The 19,610-nt window shown below is 33.9% G+C and overlaps 1 protein-coding gene across 3 annotated transcripts in view; it reads left to right on the top strand.

Moving 5' to 3' along the window:
* The window catches only part of LOC138310239 (protein Wnt-1-like), a 43,245-nt gene extending 23,635 nt beyond the window's left edge, over window positions 1-19,610 (top strand). For 2 of the 3 annotated variants that reach the window (XM_069251361.1, XM_069251363.1), the window contains exons 3-6: window positions 13,735-14,003; window positions 16,684-16,834; window positions 17,294-17,320; window positions 18,167-19,610. In XM_069251361.1, the coding sequence (XP_069107462.1) occupies window positions 13,735-14,003; window positions 16,684-16,834; window positions 17,294-17,320; window positions 18,167-18,504 (785 nt within the window). In that variant the 3' untranslated portion in view covers window positions 18,505-19,610. The remainder of the gene's footprint in view (window positions 1-13,734; window positions 14,004-16,683; window positions 16,835-17,293; window positions 17,321-18,166) is intronic. The other variant, XM_069251362.1, reaches the window with a different exon arrangement.

Below are 19,610 nucleotides of genomic sequence, written 5' to 3'. Positions count from 1 at the left end.
ATAACTTAAATGACAGGTGGTGAGTTGTGGGTATCTCTACATAGAGTTAAAGTAAGTTTGTGGGTATCTATACAGGTAAACAGAGTTTGTTAGTATATATACAGTTATAGAGAATTTTTGGGTATCTATACAGTTACATAGAGTTTGTGAGTATTTATACAGTTACAGAGAGTTTGTGTGTATCTGTACAGTTACAGAGAGTTTGTGGTTATCTGTACCATTACAGAGAGTTTGTGGGTATGTATACAGTAACAGATATTTGTGGGTATCTGATCTATACAGTAAGGAGAGTTTGTAGGTATCTAGACAGTTACAGAATGTTTGTGGGTACATCTAGACAGTTACAGAGAGTTTGTGGGTACATCTAGACAGTTACAGAGAGTTTGTGGTTCATCTAGACAGTTACAGAGAGTTTGTGGGTATCTATACAGTTACAGAGAGTTTGTGGGTATCTATACAGTTACAGAGAGTTTGTGGGTATCTATACAGTCACAGAGAATTTGTGGTACATCTAGACAGTTACAGAGAATTTGTGGTACATCTAGGCAGTTACAGAGAGTTTGTGGGTATCTATACAGTTACAGAGAATTTGTGGTACATCTAAACGGTACAGAGAATTTGTGGTATATCTAGACAGTTACAGAGAATTTGTGGTACATTTAGACAGTTACAGAGAATTTGTGGTACTTCTAGGCAGTTACAGAGAATTTGTGGGTGTCTCTACAGATGCAGAGAGTTTTGGGTATATATACAGTCACAGAGAATTTGTTGTACATCTAGGCAGTTACAGAGAATTTGTGGTACATCTAGACAGTTACAGAGAATTTGTGGTACATCTAGACAGTTACAGAGAGTTTGTGGTACATCTAGACAGTTACAGAGAGTTTGTGGTACATCTAAACAGTTACAGAGAGTTTGTGATACATCTAGACAGTTACAGAGAATTTGTGGTACATCTAGACAGTTACAGAGAGTTTGTGGTTATCTGTACAGTTACAGAGAGTTTGTGGTTATCTGTACAGTTACAGAGAGTTTGTGGTACATCTATACAGTTACAGATAGTTTGTGGTACATCTATACAGTTACAGATAGTTTGTGGTACATCTAGACAATTACAGAGAGTTTGCGGTACATCTAGACAGTTACAGAGAGTTTGTGGTACATCTAGACAGTTACAGAGAGTTTGTGGTACATATAGACAGTTACAGAGAATTTGTGGTACATCCATACAGTTACAGAGAGTTTGTGGTACATCTAAACAATTACAGAGAATTTGTGGTATATCTAGACAGTTACAGAGAATTTGTGGGTACATCTAGACAGTTACAGAGAATTTGTGGTGCATCTAAACAATTACAGAGAATTTGTGTTACATCCATACAGTTACAGAGAGTTTGTGGTACATATAGAGAGTTACAGAGAATTTGTGGTACATCTAGACAGTTACAGAGAGTTTGTGGTACATCTATACATTCACAGAGAGTTTGTGGTACATCTAGACAGTTACAGAGAGTTTGTGGTACATCTAGACAGTTACAGAGAGTTTGTGGTACATCTAGACAGTTACAGAGAATTTGTGGTACATCTAGACAGTTACAGAGAGTTTGTGGTACATCTAGACAATTACAGAGAATTTGTGGTACATCTAGACAGTTACAGAGAGTTTGTGGGTACATCTAGACAGTTACAGAGAGTTTGTGGGTACATCCAGACAGTTACACGGAATGTTTTTCTTTATTAACATTTATCAAAACCTGATATAATGGAGACACAGGTTGCCGAAGGCTTAGAATGGTTAAGATGTTTGAAATGACAATAGAAAATATGTATGTTTTCATACCTAAATCTTTGTTTAAATCAGGTATATAAGAAACATAATATATGGGTACCATAACTATTTTCTTTAAATGTGCTAATAACCATATTTTCGTTCTTTTGTGCGATCCTCATGGTTAGAACGGCGGTTCTTGCACCTCCTCAAAACTTTTGAGACCTTCGCCTATGTCAAGATATGTCAATGCATAGACCACACACACGCGGACTTAGACCAACGAAAAGGAAATCTTTACTTTCACTTAAACATTCCGGATTGACGCGAGGTGAACAAAACACCCTAAATGGATGTTTGGTGCTTAAATCAAAGCTGATATAGTCAATCCAATAGCCGTATGTTGGCCTACCGTCCCTATAGTACCGATCGCCACCCTATTTGCGGGCGTTATCATGCTCATAAATTGTCTCTATCTGTTTACGTGTCTTTATTACTTTGTAGAAGACAGTATTTTACCTTTACAAATCGAGTTATCCCCATCTGTCGTTACAGGCCAAATTTGACAACTCACAAATCACGGGATAAGGATCACATGTCTTCTCATCATCAAACTATCAACTATGAGTTTTACAAAGTATGTGAAGGCGTTGGGGTAGCTTAATGGTAAATGTGTATTACATTCTTAATCGTCTACCGCTTGGCCCCGGTGGCCGAGTGGTTATTTTGTCTGGTGTTTCCCTAACTCTTCATTTTCAGTGTGACTGAATGGATCTGACATTGAATTTTATTAGCAGTTCGTCAGTGGAACCCATTAGTTTGAGGGAGAATGGTTAAATTGTGGTGGGCGAGTGGTATGTCTAAAAGTGTTGCTACCAAGTAACGGTGGTTGAATTGTGGTGGATGAGTGGTAGGTCTAAAAGTGATGTTACCAAGTAACTGTGGTTAAAATGTGGTGGGCGAGTGCTAGGTCTAAAAGTGTTGCTACCAACTAAAAGTGCTCCACATATGGACCGAGAGATCTATGTTTCTCTTATGTCTACCATTTTTTTCATTAAATGCCAAGACTAATCGTTGGGCGGTGACTGTGTCCGGGAACTTCAGTTTCCTTTTGCCTTGTTTGGATGTCTCGTCTTTTAGTGACCTTGGCTTTCAAAAGGACGTGTGATAAACATTCCTTAGGACAACACATGCTTCAAAATACATTATCACTCTTTACTGATCTCTCTTGAATCAAAGGGAAGATTGCCTCACTTAACCACGTGTTACACGAATAACAGTGTGTCGATCTTTACTGAGAGAGATATGGTGGTACGTCCGGTATGTCTTACTGTAGTTGAGTTATTGGTATTCTCCCCTAAGTTAACCTGCCTTGGGTTCAACAGTCCCTAATGAGGAAGCTCCCATTTAGTCTGGTTAAGCCTGGAAATTGTAGTGGACCACACACCAGGTGTAAAGGAGTCGCCCTGCGGCCTGACAATACCCAAGTTGTAATCATTCTGGTGGTTTAATTTATAAACCATTCTGGAGATCTACCCGTCACATGTATCGAACGTAGCATTGAGGCTATAATCGAGTGGATTTTACCTTTTTGTAAATTGTTTCTACACATTGTGAAGTCAAGGTGGGATAATTATCCAATTGTAGGCTTGAGCTAGGTGGCCAGTGTTTATCACTTCAGAATTCAAGTAAAACATACACCACTGTTGTAATTAGTTTATCTGTAGAACGCTTGCCCGGCATCAAAGGAGCTTATCTGTCGACGGCATACTGATAGCTCAGTAAGTTAAATATTGTATTATCGGGTTTCCGATCCAAACAATAATCACTAAATAGGGATAAATTGATATGCTGAGACACAAAGAGAAAACAGACCCAGTATTAAACACTTGGATGATTCCATTTTCAGTAATATGAATTCGGTTATGGTACATGAGCTTTACGTGCATTGTGAATGTAGGGTGTATAAACAATTCATAGACGTTATGTGGTGTAATATTTACCGGCAATTAACTTCCTCTTGTTAATTCAGACAACAGCAAGTTACCTTTCAGCGCATTAATGTTTAATCTGACAAATTTCTATCGCCTGCACCTGTCATCGGCCTAACGGCCTCGGGGCTCATTTATTGACTGATAGTTTATCTCATGGGTTGTTTACCATTCTATCAACAGTCCGGACTATTCAATAGGCTTGTCATGTGAAGAAGGTGTGGAGAATCAGAGTTCCCGGTAAAAACCACCGACGTACAGATCGTACGTTGCAACACCCTAGCTTGTGTTTCGAACTTGCTTTGCGTGTACCAATAGGTGGAAGACATTGGTAATGCGTTGTGAAAACCTTACAACTAGTTAGATCACCATTGGTTAGAGGAAAAACAAGCCTATTGTATTAGCAACATGTTAAACGATGTTAGACGAAACGATATATGTGTGCAATAGAACTACCAATGATTGTTAGGTAGAACATGCTACCAAAGCATAATATATTAATTTTTTCAATGATAGCGTGTTATATCTGTTCAATTTGAAGTAAATAATGGTCATTGATAACATATTATATCTGTTCAATTGTGTTCAATCTGAGATAAATAAGATCAATGGTAACATGTTATATTTGTTCAAAATGAGATAAACAATGGTTCAATGATAACATGTTATATTTGTTCAAGCTGAAATAAATAAGATCAATGATAAAATGTTATATATGTTCAATCTGAGATAAATGAGATCAATGATAACATGTTATATTTGTTCAATCTGAGATAAATAATGGTCGGTGATAACATGTTATATCTGTTCAATCTGAGATGATAACTGTCAACGATAACATGTTATGTAACAACAATATCAGCCTCGCAATAAAACCATCATTCCACAAATTGGCACAGTTAATAGTTGAGAGTAACATCGGCAAGTTATTTGGCAGAATCTCAACTGGTGATGGTAGACGATTAAGTTATTGTTTTATCTCCTCGTGCTCGTCCTGCCGATGAACATGACCTAACATCTTACGTAATTACAATGTTTAGTGATGTTTAAGGAACTGTCTGTCTGCTGGAACGTTCAGTCGTGGAGACTATGTCCCGTAATCCCTCGGAGAAGGGAGATAACGACGTAAATATCGTCTACATGAGCAGGAATACAAACCCCGCATTAGGAAATTAATATTGTAAAGTGTGTGTAATTGTTTTTTAAACATTAACAAGACTCAGTAAGCTGTTAGTATCCAGTGTGGGTTTAGAGTGAGGGTCTATAATCTAGCTTTAGGGATTTTCTAGAGATGGAACTCACGAAGGAATCCTATGTATGCCACATAAACGTTGTTACCATGGTTATCTATTTATCAACATAGGGCTGATAGTCACTCGTAGTGAAGTTAGGATATTCATAATAAAGATATCTTCGTAGAAATCAATACAACAGATGAATAATCTAAAGGAGATAAATTATATGTAACTATTATATATTTTACAAGTCAACCTACATACAATCTAAAGGAGATAAATGCTATGCATTTATTATATATTTTACAATTCAACCTACATACAATCTCAAGTAGATAAATGATATGTATTTTTTATTTAATTTAAAATTCAACATACACACAATCTTAAGAGATAAACGTTGAAAACAAGTATAATGGTGATTGGAAAATATCAAATGAAAAACGATTTGAACTTGTAAGATAACGAATATATAATTAATAATGTATTCCGAAAATGTCAAAATATTTAGATAAATGAAATGTTGGGGTGATGTTTATGAAAAATACCACAGAAAATCTAAGATAGGACGATCAATTACAATGTAACTCTTTGCAAGTAGTCAAGATGATTATACGCATAATATTTCGGTGATATCAAATGTTACATAAACGACATGTTTTTGTATGAACATTGAGAATAATGCTTTTCGAAACAAAAACCGTGAATAAAATTATGAAAATATTTTAATTTCATAATTATTTTGTATATTAATAAAGGAAAAAATATGATATTTGCAGTAATTATCGTAACGATGTTTTCTATGATTGAAACTTCTGATGATGTTATACTGTAATCAATATACAAAAGTAATGGTGTTTAAAACGATGACGAATTTGAAATAATTTAATAGGAAATATAGCATTTAAAAAGATATTTCCTATTTAGATAAATATTATTTAAGTCTATGCTTTTTGGATTTTTTTACAAAGTAATACAAAAATAATATAACACTGATAATAACATAATCATGTCGAACTCACACAAAATAATATCATCTTATTCAAAGATAAGAATTTTAAAATCATTATTTTTAATACATCTGGAACAATAAGCGTAATCTAATGAGATAAGCCTGTAGCATGTGAAGACAATACTAGTACATACATTTGCATGCAACTATTTATATGTCAAATCATCCATGATCAGTTTATATTTTAATATAATTTCTGTGAATTCTTCGCCGAGGGACATCATATAAAACTTACCAGGGGAAATCCTTCTTGAACGGGTATATGACCAGATAGCAATAGTTCCTGACATGTATAAAATAATTACGACTTTCTGGTGATGTCATCAGCCATCTGTTGAACGAAAAGTGCCTTATCTATCTGTGAGTTTGTTTTCTCGGTGACTTTTGTGCTAATTCTGTGTAGGATACCCTAGGACACCAAACACTCCATTCATAAACTATTCCAATAATGCTTGTCCTCGGTTGATACAGCCCTGCTAGAAATATGTAAGCTGCACTCATCTGCTTTGATCCCAATAATTTCTTAAAAGCTAAATGTGACATAATCTATGAACATTGTCTTTGATCAAAGATCATCAAATAGTTTCATGCTATTTTCATTTATAAATACACTTTATTTATTTTACATCGATTGCGAAACAAGTTGATATAGAAGATTATCAAATAGTTTCATTTTATTTTGCTTGATGCTTTGTGTTGAAAAAGGGGCATGAAGTATGAGGAAAGAAGGCAATTTATCACTAACCTGAAATATCAACATCAATCATACCCTTAATTTTACTATTAGAGGTTATTTTCTATTAAGATTTCATTAATGTTTGAAATATGTACTTAATAATAGAATCATCACACCATTAAATAGTGTATCGATGGGGATGTTGCTGCGTAGAAATTTTATAATTATCACATTGATATCATACATTTTTGAAAAGTTTTGTTTCCGTTGGTTAAAACATAATCATTTGTATGAAAATTTCGTGGTATGATATTCCCTTCTTCCTGTTATATAGAAAGATCAAATTTTGCTAGATATATGCAAACATATGTAACGTCCTTCCTCTGGTAACTTTGAAACTCTTCTGATCTGGTTTGAAAGCATATTACTTTTCATGTATGAATTTTCTTTCTTTCGTGTTTGAGGTATCAGATTATTTTTATGTAGTTCTATAAAACAATCACCACAGAACCATATGTATGGTTGGTTATTTTCATAGGGTTGATTTTTCCGTGATTTTGAGCTAAAATGTCGAAGCACGCAAAAAAAAAAAAAAAAATAGAAAAAAAAGGAAAAAAAATTGCCATGAAAATGGAGATATTGATGAATTATGTATATCCTTATTGCCAAAGTGCAAAGTGTTTTATCCGCTAAGATTCAATTGATTTTCTCATTTCTAATGCAAATCGTGAACAAAAAATGACCAATGAACATACCCGGCTATACGGTATTCTTGATCCCAATGAAAACCAAGAAAGCAACAATAACGTCTACAAAAGGAATATCGCATTTATAGTGTTATTGAACAAACATCTGCACTTAAGTATTGCTATATATTTATCTATAAAGTACCCGGTATTACTCATAGCACGTCTTGTTTCCTGAAATTTCATTACAATGACAGGTGCTGAATAGATTTCCCATTGATACGTGGCCGTCTTTACCCGGTGTTTTCCGTACCAACTTACGGGTGGCTTAGCCCGTGATTTGTCGTGCTATAGAGCCATTACACGATCCTGGTCTGTTCATTATTGTAGAATGTTTGATAGACAATGACTTAGAGGTTAATTAGCGTTAGTAATGACTGTCTAAATCAATTACAATTACAATAACAGGTACACGGGCTATATCCCAGTGTTTATCGTGGTTTTATTTAGTCACCAGTATCATTCTGGAACCCGTCAATTCGGGTGGAGGGGATAATTTAGTTGTTGTTTGGGTATTTAGGCAGGTACCCCGTAGTTACACCGCTGTAAATCACTGTAGCGCAGTAATTAGTATCATTAAATAGACTGAGGATATTCACGACATACCGAGGTAATACCTACCTCTGTACCAGGCTAATACATTCTACAGAAACACAGGGGATGTTTAAGTCACATTTAAAACTTCCATAAAGTGGTCCATCAACGGTCTGATGATAGGAGGAAAAATAAGTGTTTCACGAAGGTAGTCACCATCTGATTTAGAAGGTCTTATCATAACGCCCTAGTAGGGTCATCGAAGTGCCCCTATCAGGGAATGTCCGTCTAATCGCTCAACTCGGGTCATCCAGGACAGAGCGCGTGCAGAGGGCCGCACTGATACATCCCATAATATACCGTAAATATATGTTATCAACTATAATAAGATGTTGTGTATTGTTTTGTTGTTTCTTAATCGATTTTTTATTGGTTCATGTCAAGAGTCCATCATACAATATCATCTGAATTTCCAAACTGATGGAAAAATTGAACTTTATAATGTCCTTATTATCGAATGTCTTTTGTTTTCAAATGCAACATTTATCTCAAAAAAGAATCTAAATCATATTGTATAAAGGGAGAGTTCACTAATACAATGCGAGAGTGAACTCGGCCTTTGTGACGCTAACAGACGTGGTTGCTACACCTGACCCCTGATTACTTTTCCTTTTGTCGTTGGCAATGAATTGTATTCACAAAGTAATTTCCCAAAAGTAAGTAAAACTGGTGTGGTGAATATCGTTATAGCCACTCAAACTTACTCGAAAACAGGCCAAAAACTAACAAATGAATTTGTTTGAAGATTTGTTGGGACCCTTTATCACAGTAAAGATTAACGGATTCATATAGTGAATTAATTAAAGCCCTTTTCTGGTTAATTATGTCTATGATGAATATGGTGGCGCAAATATGAATTTGCATATATGGCACCGACATTATATCCCGAAATATGAATCCACAATCACTGTTACGTTTAGAATATAGCTATAAGTTCAAAATATGCAATAGATAAAGAGATGTGAACATTTCAATAGGTCTATCTTAGTCCTCTTCTAATATAGAATATAGTTACAAATGAGAAATTATTGAAATATTATTAATAATTGTCGTACGAAAAGTAGCAATACTGTTTACAAACTGAACGAACACATTTCAGATATAAACATAGAGGGTATATTTCTTTTATCTTGTTATGAATAATGCAATATTTGTGATAGGTCCGAATGTCTATATGTCTTTAATTATCAATAAGGCAATATGTTTAATAGGTACATTTCTATATATCCAAATGCCTATGTATAAGAATTGTTCCGGTTTAGACACACACCAGAAATATTTGTCTGAGCGACCATGAAGATAGACTATGTGTAATATGACTCGGGATCAAAAGCGGCTCTTGAAAAGCCTGTGTGACAGGATACGGTTTGTCTGATCACCCCTCCACCCGTCATACTGACAGCCCAATCAACACGTTACATACGTCTTCATAGGGTCTTATCCTACAAAGCGATCTGGGTTTTTTTGCTGGGTAAATTATTGTTTTCCCTGATATCTAAACATCAGTGTACGTAATACTCACTATAATGATGTTTACGTTATTGTGTTGTATTGTCACGACTAACATATACATATACAGGACTACTGATAATACCTTTTTTTAAAAGAGGAGCAATGTCAATATTTACAAATCTATCAATAGGTATTGTTGTTATATTCTAATGATTTTTATTTACTATCATATACATATCCCTAATTGTAAACTAGTCATGGCATAGGTAAAAGTATGACATCAATAATAGTAATAGCTCATTTCGCTGCTGCTTTTTATAGGATGATATTACTAATTAGGTATATTTTTAGGAAAAAAAACAATGATCAATTGTTGAAAGGTTCTAAAAATATTTTGCTAATTTGTGCTTTGATTCATTGTGACGTAAACTATAATTAACGAGTCATAGAAAAATGAATTCAAACAATCATTATTTTATTTAGTTATTTTCGAAAGTGATAATTGTAAAGGTGAAGGTTTTTGTGGTGGGAGAGGTTGTCTCAAATTGAATGAAGGCGTCTGATGCTATTGCAGTTTAAAATAATTTTCGGAAGTGAACTAAACAAAATAAAGATTTATTTCTATGATATCACAGAATACTTCCGATGATAATGCAATTTATGAATGGTTTTAAAAAAATAGATGCGTTGCGGTTAGCCGAAGGATACTAAAAATAGTAAATCTTCGGTGCAGATTAAACCTTACTCTAACAAATCAGGTGTCAAAGGATTGGATCAAAGGGAGATGATGGAAATCTTACTCATGTATTCCTTCTGACCCTACAGCTACATTTGACAATTCAATTTTAGAATGATTAGTACTAGTATATATACTGTCAAAAGACATCAGTATCTATAACTACTGTTTGTTTACTATATATTTGAAACATTTTTGTCCATCTTTCATTTATTTCTTACATTTTGAATTTATACACATAGAAATAAATTAACTATTAATTTCTATGACGACATTATCAAAATTGTCCTCTGCATTAGTTTTGTTAAACTAATTTTAATTCACATATTTAAACATTTAAGCCGTCATTTCCCCCTGTATCCTTATTAAAATGTAGTCCAAAGTTTTGGTCTCAGGTAATTGTTATTTTCTTGAAAACAAAGTGACAGGATTTATTGTCATTTTGTTGAAGTAAACATCGTATACGTCATCATCGGGATGGACAGTTTTATAATCAGAACTTAAAAAATAGTCAGAGCGACTAAATGACGAATAAATGTGAACATTTATGAGATATATAGGAGATATCGACAGTGACGAATACTTATTTCCCTTGACTGTATTTGTAGAGGTTAGAGGATATACTGAAGTTTTCACCTCAATTTATCATACAGAAATTAGTCGAGATAAAATGAATATACCACTAATGGTGGTACACATACATTGAGTCAGTAGGGCTAACACATCGAGATTACATCGAGAAATGATGAAGATCTCATAGGTTGAGGTTCAATGGGAATAACAAGATAAATGTAAATCTCCAGATATATAGATTTATGTCTCTTAACATTAATTCTACATCATTGAATTCTCAGACGCACTTTAAATATAAATGAAACTCATCTATAGTAATATACGTTGTGCTGTATAGATTTGCTTGTTCCAGAATATTAACTTTAGATTTCGAAACCGATAAGAAAGCGAAGGTGGTAAAATAGATGCCATTTAAATACATGTATCTCTCCTTGCCTCCAATTGAGTAGATTTCACGTCCGATAAACAAGTCTGTACAGAAATATATGTTCTCACATTCTTAACTGCTGTTTGCATACCTGAACAGCAAAAAATAAATTGATAGGTAAAGCGACCAGAAAATGTTAAATCAATCATAGATCCATAGCCCTGGGCTGTACTCGATTGTGATAATAGCCCGTCTGACAGAAAGCTAATTGTAACACCTGTGAGCTCGATAGTTCGCTGTGAAAATCTGAAAATATTCGGAGGACAGGTGTTTTCTGGAAATACATTCTAACATAGTACATAGAGATTATGATGTCTTTATAAAAAATATGTGATACAATGAAAAAAACTGGCAAATTTTAATAAGAATGTAAAAACGAATATGACTGAAAAATTACATTGATGCCGTGTGTATGGTTGACATTGGGATATTGATGATAATGATGAGGGATATATCCAAGTACAAAGAATTGTTGATGTTAATTTAAAAGGGGCGACAATTGAGGATTGAGTAACGATGAGATTACGTATATGATGACATTGATGATGTCGAGTTCATTTCGCAATACGAATGGAAAAAAGACGCAATTAGCGTGTTTTTTGCAAATTACATTATCGTAGCGAAGTCTTAATAAAAGTACTGGGAAGTTAAAATTATAAAAAAATATTGAGAAAACAGGTTATAATTCGTGATAAAAAATAGCGAAATCGTGACAAAAAATAAATCGTGACATACTTATCGAAATAAATGTTTAAATCAAAGGGAGAAAAATATAATATGTTTATATAATGAGATAAACTCTATAGCAATTGCTAATCGTTTGCTTAAGCTAATCTGGTTAAGGCTCATGTTTTTCAAAATCTGCAAATCAACTAATTCGAATTTGATATTAAATAAATGGAATAATTAATTGCCATTTGCTGGGGATTTCTTCTACATATATGAAGCTGGATACCATAGACATTTAGAAGTAGCACAACTTTACATTTCGTATGTACCCGAGTCTTCCTTCATCGGTTTGGTGACCACAAAAGGAATGTCGGACTCTACGTGTATATGGTGAGGGATACCCGGGTAGTAATTTGTGTTGGCAACTCAATCAGCCAGTTCTCGCTAAATGGGAAGTTTATTAGCTATTTAAGTGGCCATATAAATCGATAACAATAAAAAAGTATGACTTTTCACTCCGGTGCCTTACACGGCCTACCCCATACAAAGTTCATATACACTGACCAGGACAGTCTTGACCAGGTATTTTATCACTGAATCTGATGACCAGGGGTGATTTACACGATAACCTCACACTGTCTAGGTAGGCATTACAGAGTGGTTTGACTTCATAGACAACTCAATATCGTAGAATGAGTCGTATGTGTTGTTAAACATGTATATAGGGTTATCATAATGAAAAAAATGTGAGATTTATCTTTGAGTCCAGATATCGAACAAAGAAATCAAAATCATAAAAATTGTGTGTGGTTATCACGTAGAGCGTAACAAATTAACTTTGTTGCGGGTAAACATGTATATGCATCGAAAGTTAATACAAAATATTGATCTATTTGAATGTAAACATACATAAAGAGCTTCAATAAAAAATAAACTTATTTATGTGGAGTAAACACGTGTATATGGCAATACTGATGAAAAATAAATATTAACATTATTTGTTAGTAAACATGTTTATATGTAGCTATACATTGAAAATATTAATCGTATTTTTAGGTAAACATACTATATTGATTTACATATGTATTATATAAAATGTTCACACTAAATCAGCTCGCAGTGGGTTGTTCAATAATCTGCAAAGTGACATTATTATTTTTACAAAAATATATATTTCGCAAAATTAAAATGGATTACGAATGATGTAATAACTAAACTGTATTTATACTTCACGCAAAAATGACAGATATAATAGAATAAACAACATAATCGTTTTTTATAAGTTAAAGATGCTCCACCGCCGACAAATGTTTATTTTCCATCAAAAACAGGATCAGGAGAATTAGTATTTTTCTTCAGTTACAAAAGTTACTTACTTTACACCATTACCACCATTGAAAAGTTTGAGCTTCTAATTCTACTTCAAGATAAACATATTAAAATTTATTAATTGTATCCCGAAAAATTCAATGACAGTATGCCCTATATGGAATAAAGTACTGATTGTTCATATAATAAACGCAAAATGAATTATCTTATATGCATTTTTGTGTTGATAAGACAAATTTAAACATGGTTATACATCAGTTATTGGTCACATAATGGGTATCGTTTATGCTTTGTCGGCGATGGAACATCTTTAATCCATGTCTTTTGTGGTTATTTGTGCTTTCAATAGGTATGCTACAATTTAGGTAGAAGTAGACAGAGTGATTTGTTTACTCTTATCAAAAATAAAACAATTTAGTAATATCATTTTCAGGTTGCTGTTTGTGTGCGTTTTTGTTAAATTGCTTTTTGTTACAATTTGCGTATTTTGGAGCGGTAATGACTAAACTGTTGTATTTTTTTACAGGTTGCCGGGAAACATCTTTTATATATGCCATTACCAGTGCTGCTGTAACTCATTCTATTGCGCGTGCATGTTCGGAAGGGAGTGTGTATACGTGCACGTGCGACTACCAACTCAAAGAACCTCGCGGGACTAAAAACTGGGAGTGGGGAGGTTGTAGTGACAATGCCAATTTCGGACATAAATTCTCCAGAAAATTTGTAGACGTTTTAGAAAAAGGACGTGACTTCCGGTATATGATGAATCTCCATAACAACGAGGCTGGAAGGGTGGTAAGTTAAACATACTTATTTACTAGTACCCGATGACTAACAGAATATAGTAATCAGTATTGCTGGAATTCCTTATAAAATTTAAACAAACATCTCTAACCATCAAAAGGATCTTAATTCCTTCAGAATTCGATACATTGACAGAGGTGGAATTGAGGAGAATAAGCACTATCCGTCGTATATGAAATCTAACAACGAATTTTGATAATGAAAACTTAAAACAGGAGCAGGCGATTGAATATTTTCTTCTGATACAAAAGTTACTTACTTTACACCATTACCACCATTGAAAAGTTTGAACTTCTAATGTTACTTCAAGATAAACATATTAAAATAATTAATTGCACCCCGAAAAATTGTCCTATATGGAATGAAGTACTGATTGCGCATGCACCAAAAGCAAAATAAATTATTTTGTGTTATTTTGTGTGTAAATTAGATATATATATATACGATAAAACACCAAATATTGTTCAAATGATGAGTATCATTTATGCTCCGTCGGCGATGAAGATATCAAAAATATCATCAGCAAATTTAGTTAATCCTTTCATTCATATAATTTTTGAGCACAGCCACGCCTTAAATATTTTTTGTGGAAAAACTGTTTTGAATTATCTAAGGATTGATTTGAATACACGTTTATATGATGAAACCAAAAGTTGAAATTCATTCTAAACTAAACAGAGATTCATTTAAGATTCATTGTGATTTATTTTGTAAATATCTCAAAAGTCTTACCATTCATCCTTTTAGCCAGTTTGCTTTACATAGTTTCTTGAAATAGACGATATTGTCGAATTTAGAACTATCACCCCACCGTATTTGTCAACTAAAAGCAGTGATCACAATTTTATGGTGATAAATAGAGGACATTCCTTGTTTCTTGATGAATGCCAGTTTTATTTCATGATATGAAGAGTGATGGAAATATTGATATTTTTTAAGTGCGAAAATCACTTATATTTTCACCACAAAACCTAATATTTCACTGCGAAAATGTAATAAAATACATTATTTCAGATTAATTGCCACTTTACAAACAAAGAATAAGAACTTTATAAGTATGTTAAAATGTTGGAACAAAGAATAAGAACTTTATAAGTATGTTAAAATGTTGGATTTGAAGAAATAAATGGCTGTAAACTGTTAACATGTGATTAAAAAGAGACAGTCAATTGACTAAAGAGAGCATACATGGTATATAGTATTATTACTTATAAGGATTTACAAATATTGCTATAAAAAGGGAAAGTATAACACTCACGTGGAATTCATTCACGCATAATTTCACTTAAAGTGATTTACATGAAAAAACCCTACGTCAAAATGACTAAGTGTATACAAGTGTTATCTTGACAAGAACACATCGATAATATTTTTTTATTTCATGACTAATGGGTCTCACAAATTTCTATATAAGTAAAATCATTGAAAACATTTCCGACTACAAATTCGACTTTAAACTCAATAAGAATATATAACTCTCGCAATATACTGAGATTGCTTAGCGATAGTGTAAATGCATATAAAACGTTATTTCAATTAAAAGTTCTGGTTGAGAGGGAAACTTGTGGAAAGAGGGAGCGGTCTCCTTAAGGCATTACCCCTGTTCTACATTTTAGTGGTTTATATACTGAAGCGATGATGGCCTGAAATGGACGCACAATAGGGCACATTTCTTTTCCCCGTTAAGTGTTTTGTGTGAAAGTTTTATTTACATTTCTACTTGTTGTGAATAAAATGCCTGCTCATGGTTATATTTACATTTAGATATATCAACATCAACTTAATGATAAACAACCTTTCCTAGCGGATACCTAATATATCGTTTTTTGTGTGTACAACAAGTTTACGCTAATAATTTAATCTTGTGTGTACCGAAGGCTTTCATTGGCTAAAACAGTTACTTTATCAAAGGACAAAGTGAAATTGGCGTTTGTAACGTCACTTCTGATTGGCTGAAACAACAGCGTATTGAAAAATTGTCCATCAATGATTTCAAAAATTTTGAAAATTTTGTAGATTGAATTTAAGCGATTGAATTTAATGTGTTGGAGTTATAAGGCATATATCGTAGTTTACTCTCAACGTAAAGTAAAGATAAAAGTGTTATAATCTCCATAGCTTAAAAATCTCTATTCCAGCGAATTATTTATGAAGGGGTTCTATTTTATTTGATTTCACATATTTTAAGCGATGAAGAGTCATGCATTTATTCCTTATTTGGTTTCATGCTGTTAATAAATACAATTAATAAATGAATTGGTTCATTTTCATTTATTTTATAACCTTCATTGTGAACTTTCGGACACAACCACATATCATTTGTTGTTATAATAAAATAAAACCATAGTATGGAAAATAAAGTAAAGAAGTCGATGAAACCCCACCACAAACTATAATGAAATATATAGGAAATTTTCATTTTTCACATTTTGATTTTCAATATTAAATATTATGGAAACGTCGAAAAACCTATAACTATATGATATATTGTACACTTCTAAATAAGTTTTCTGCCTTATGAAAACTGATACGTCATCATTTTGCGAGAATGACGTTGCTTTCACATATCAATAATATGGGAATGGATAGATATTTTAACGGAAATACTTAATATTTAAGAAATCGTCCCAGTTAACTTTTGTTGTATCCATGACTTTTCTGTTGTTTGCAGCACGTGTCCAAGAACATGGAGCAAGAGTGTAAATGTCACGGTATGTCGGGTAGCTGTACCATCCAAACCTGCTGGATGAGACTCCCTACCTTCCGAAAGGTCGGCTTCCTACTCAAGGATAGGTTTGACGGGGCGTCACAGGTTGTTTCTGGTGAGTAGACCAAAGCGTCCTTATCATTCAGTTACCATAACACAACATCATCATTGTAACACAGACACCGAAATTCTCCATCACTATCATTACTATCACCAACACCATCGTCAATATCATCAGCATCAGCATCACCATAATCATTTAAATGCTTTTTAATATTATGCAATGTTATGTGAAACCCCTTTGTTTTGTGTCGTTAAAATAATGCAAAAGTGTTACGAGTGTTAATTTCACATCACTGGCTTTACGGAGACGTCATCTTTGCTTCAGATATAAATAGTATCTGAGGTCACTGTTTTTATAACCTAATATCATTAGTTCCCAACCCAACTGTTTTGACCTCATCCCGCAATGTTAACCTGGTGTCACGTGTTATCAGCCTACTTTCACTTTCATTTTGCACTGTTTTTGTGTTGCCGTGTTGTCACTCATTTTACCATCGCTATCCAATTGTAGGTAACGCCGGAAGTGCAGATAACTCAGGTTAGTATTGATTATTGACAGCAGTCATAAACGTATTCCTTTAGACGAACCTACGGGAGATGAAACCCAATCACACTCCATGTTTTAGATATTCTCCACTTTCTCTCTACAAGGAACATTTTTGTTTTTCATACCAGCTCATCTCATGTCTTTATGTCCTTTCTCAAATAAGTGCCTTCAAAAATAAACGTTAGCGATGTAGGTGTTATCAACAACTGAAAAAACACTCCAATTACAAAGGTTAGATCGAGGTTTAACAGCAGGAGAGAAAAATACGAAATCCAGAGAGAATAACGAGACTGCCATCGAAACCAAAATCAAATCAACGATAAAGCAACACAGAAAACAGTTTTATGTTGCATAATATAAATAATGAGTATTATAAGGGTGGTCACTTTGATTTTTATTATGTCCCGAAACAATTATCGTCTCTTAAAGTTTCTGTTTATCGTTTCTCCTCAATCATCTTACTTATCTCATTGCTTACTCCATTTTCTATATCCTTTGTATCATCATCACTGCATGCTTAACACGTGAAAATGTGAAGGTTTTTAATTACACATCCAAATGTTGTACTCTGTTAAGGTCTTCTTTGCTTCCATATTACTGAAAAAAAATAATTTCACTTACTTTAAACTTGCTAAATTATTAATAACATTCACGTCCACGTTCATCGTTTACTTGCATGCATTGTTCAGAAGGGTTTTCATCCTTTGAATAAGTCTGTACAAAATCGCCGGTTAGTCAAAATCTATCTCGCTCATATTAATACTCATAGTGTAGTAGGAGGGTTAATATAAGTACATTGATCTGCGACAATTAATATCTGTTTTTATTTGATTGCAGCCAACAATGGCGGTGGAAGGAAAAAGAGGAGGCGAAGGTTCAAGTTTGTACCGACGAATCCGAACCTTAAAAAGCCGGGAAGGAGGGACCTGGTTTATTTCGAGACCTCACCGTTATTTTGTGAGCGTGATGATAGTATTGGATTTCCAGGAACACAAAACCGAGAGTGCAATGCTACGTCTATTGGTATAGACGGGTGCGACTTGATGTGTTGTGGACGGGGGTTCGATTCGGAGAGCTACACTGTCCGAGAAAGATGTAGCTGCATTTTTCAATGGTGTTGTCAAGTTAAATGTGAAACCTGTACACGGACGAAAATCAGACATACGTGTCTGTAACAGAACCGAGGCAAGCGTGTTGGAAAAAATGTTTGATTTGCACACGTGTCTGTAAAGAAAACATGGCATGTGTGTTCGAATAAGTGATCTGTTTGTGGAGGGAGGAAGCCAGAAGAACATTGTAAGACAAACAAAGACCGCTGTTCTGGTAAAGTCACATAAACATATTGAAAACGGATATAGTGGTATTTTATACAATGAAGTGTTAGTCGGTCAATTTACGTCTTACAAGATAAGGGCTTCACACTGTAATGTTTGAGGAATGGATATCAACATTTGCGAATGGGGCATTCCCAGATTTAATGGTTATTGGTATCAGAACGGGACTGAACACCATAGATCAGGCGCGAAAAACTGTGCGCGAAGCATTGTGGCTTCGCTTGGCAGTTATTATGTAACAGTTCTAAAAATACAAATGCAAAAAAATGATTCTATGGATCAGAACAATATATTATAATGCATATGTAGTTATAGATATAACACTGGAAGATTCGGTTGATATATGAACAGAAATCGTGGATATATTTCGTGTAAAAATGTTTACCACAAAGGAGACATTTTTTCTATGCAATTCGAAATCAACGCAAAAAGACAATGTTGATGAATCGACGATGATTTCTGGTGCTTCCGTTTTTAACCGGAAATTCTGATCACGTGTGTTAACCCGTGATTCATTGCACGTGTAACCCCGTGCACGTGATATGCAATTGATTTTGTTAGTGGATCAATTTGTATTGTTGTTGGCAACTGTTATAACGGATGAGAGTAAACGTAAAGAATATATAGAGCACTTGACTGGTAGTTTTACCATTTTAAATAGGATTTTACGCATAATTATAATTTATTTTCAATATACATGTAATTCTGGCGGAAAACATTGTGTACTTCTCCAGTAAACTTTTAAAACTAGTGCTTAGTGCGGTTGCGCACTTTTCATGTTTCATGTTGTAGATTTAAATGTACAGTGTTATTGTTGAAGGTCAAACTGTACTTTGTAAATTACTCACCACCGTACCTCACGGTCAGAGGTCATGCAGACACGCGCACTGATATTTATTCTCGCTTCCTGTTATCGATGTATATATATTTCATCCACTTTTATATAA

The sequence above is a fragment of the Argopecten irradians genome, chromosome 16 (assembly GCF_041381155.1).
Source record: "Argopecten irradians isolate NY chromosome 16, Ai_NY, whole genome shotgun sequence".
In the NCBI taxonomy this organism is placed as follows: Eukaryota; Metazoa; Mollusca; class Bivalvia; order Pectinida; family Pectinidae; genus Argopecten; species Argopecten irradians.
Note: the sequence above shows the minus strand (reverse complement) of the source record. Positions and strands in the feature narration are given on the sequence as shown.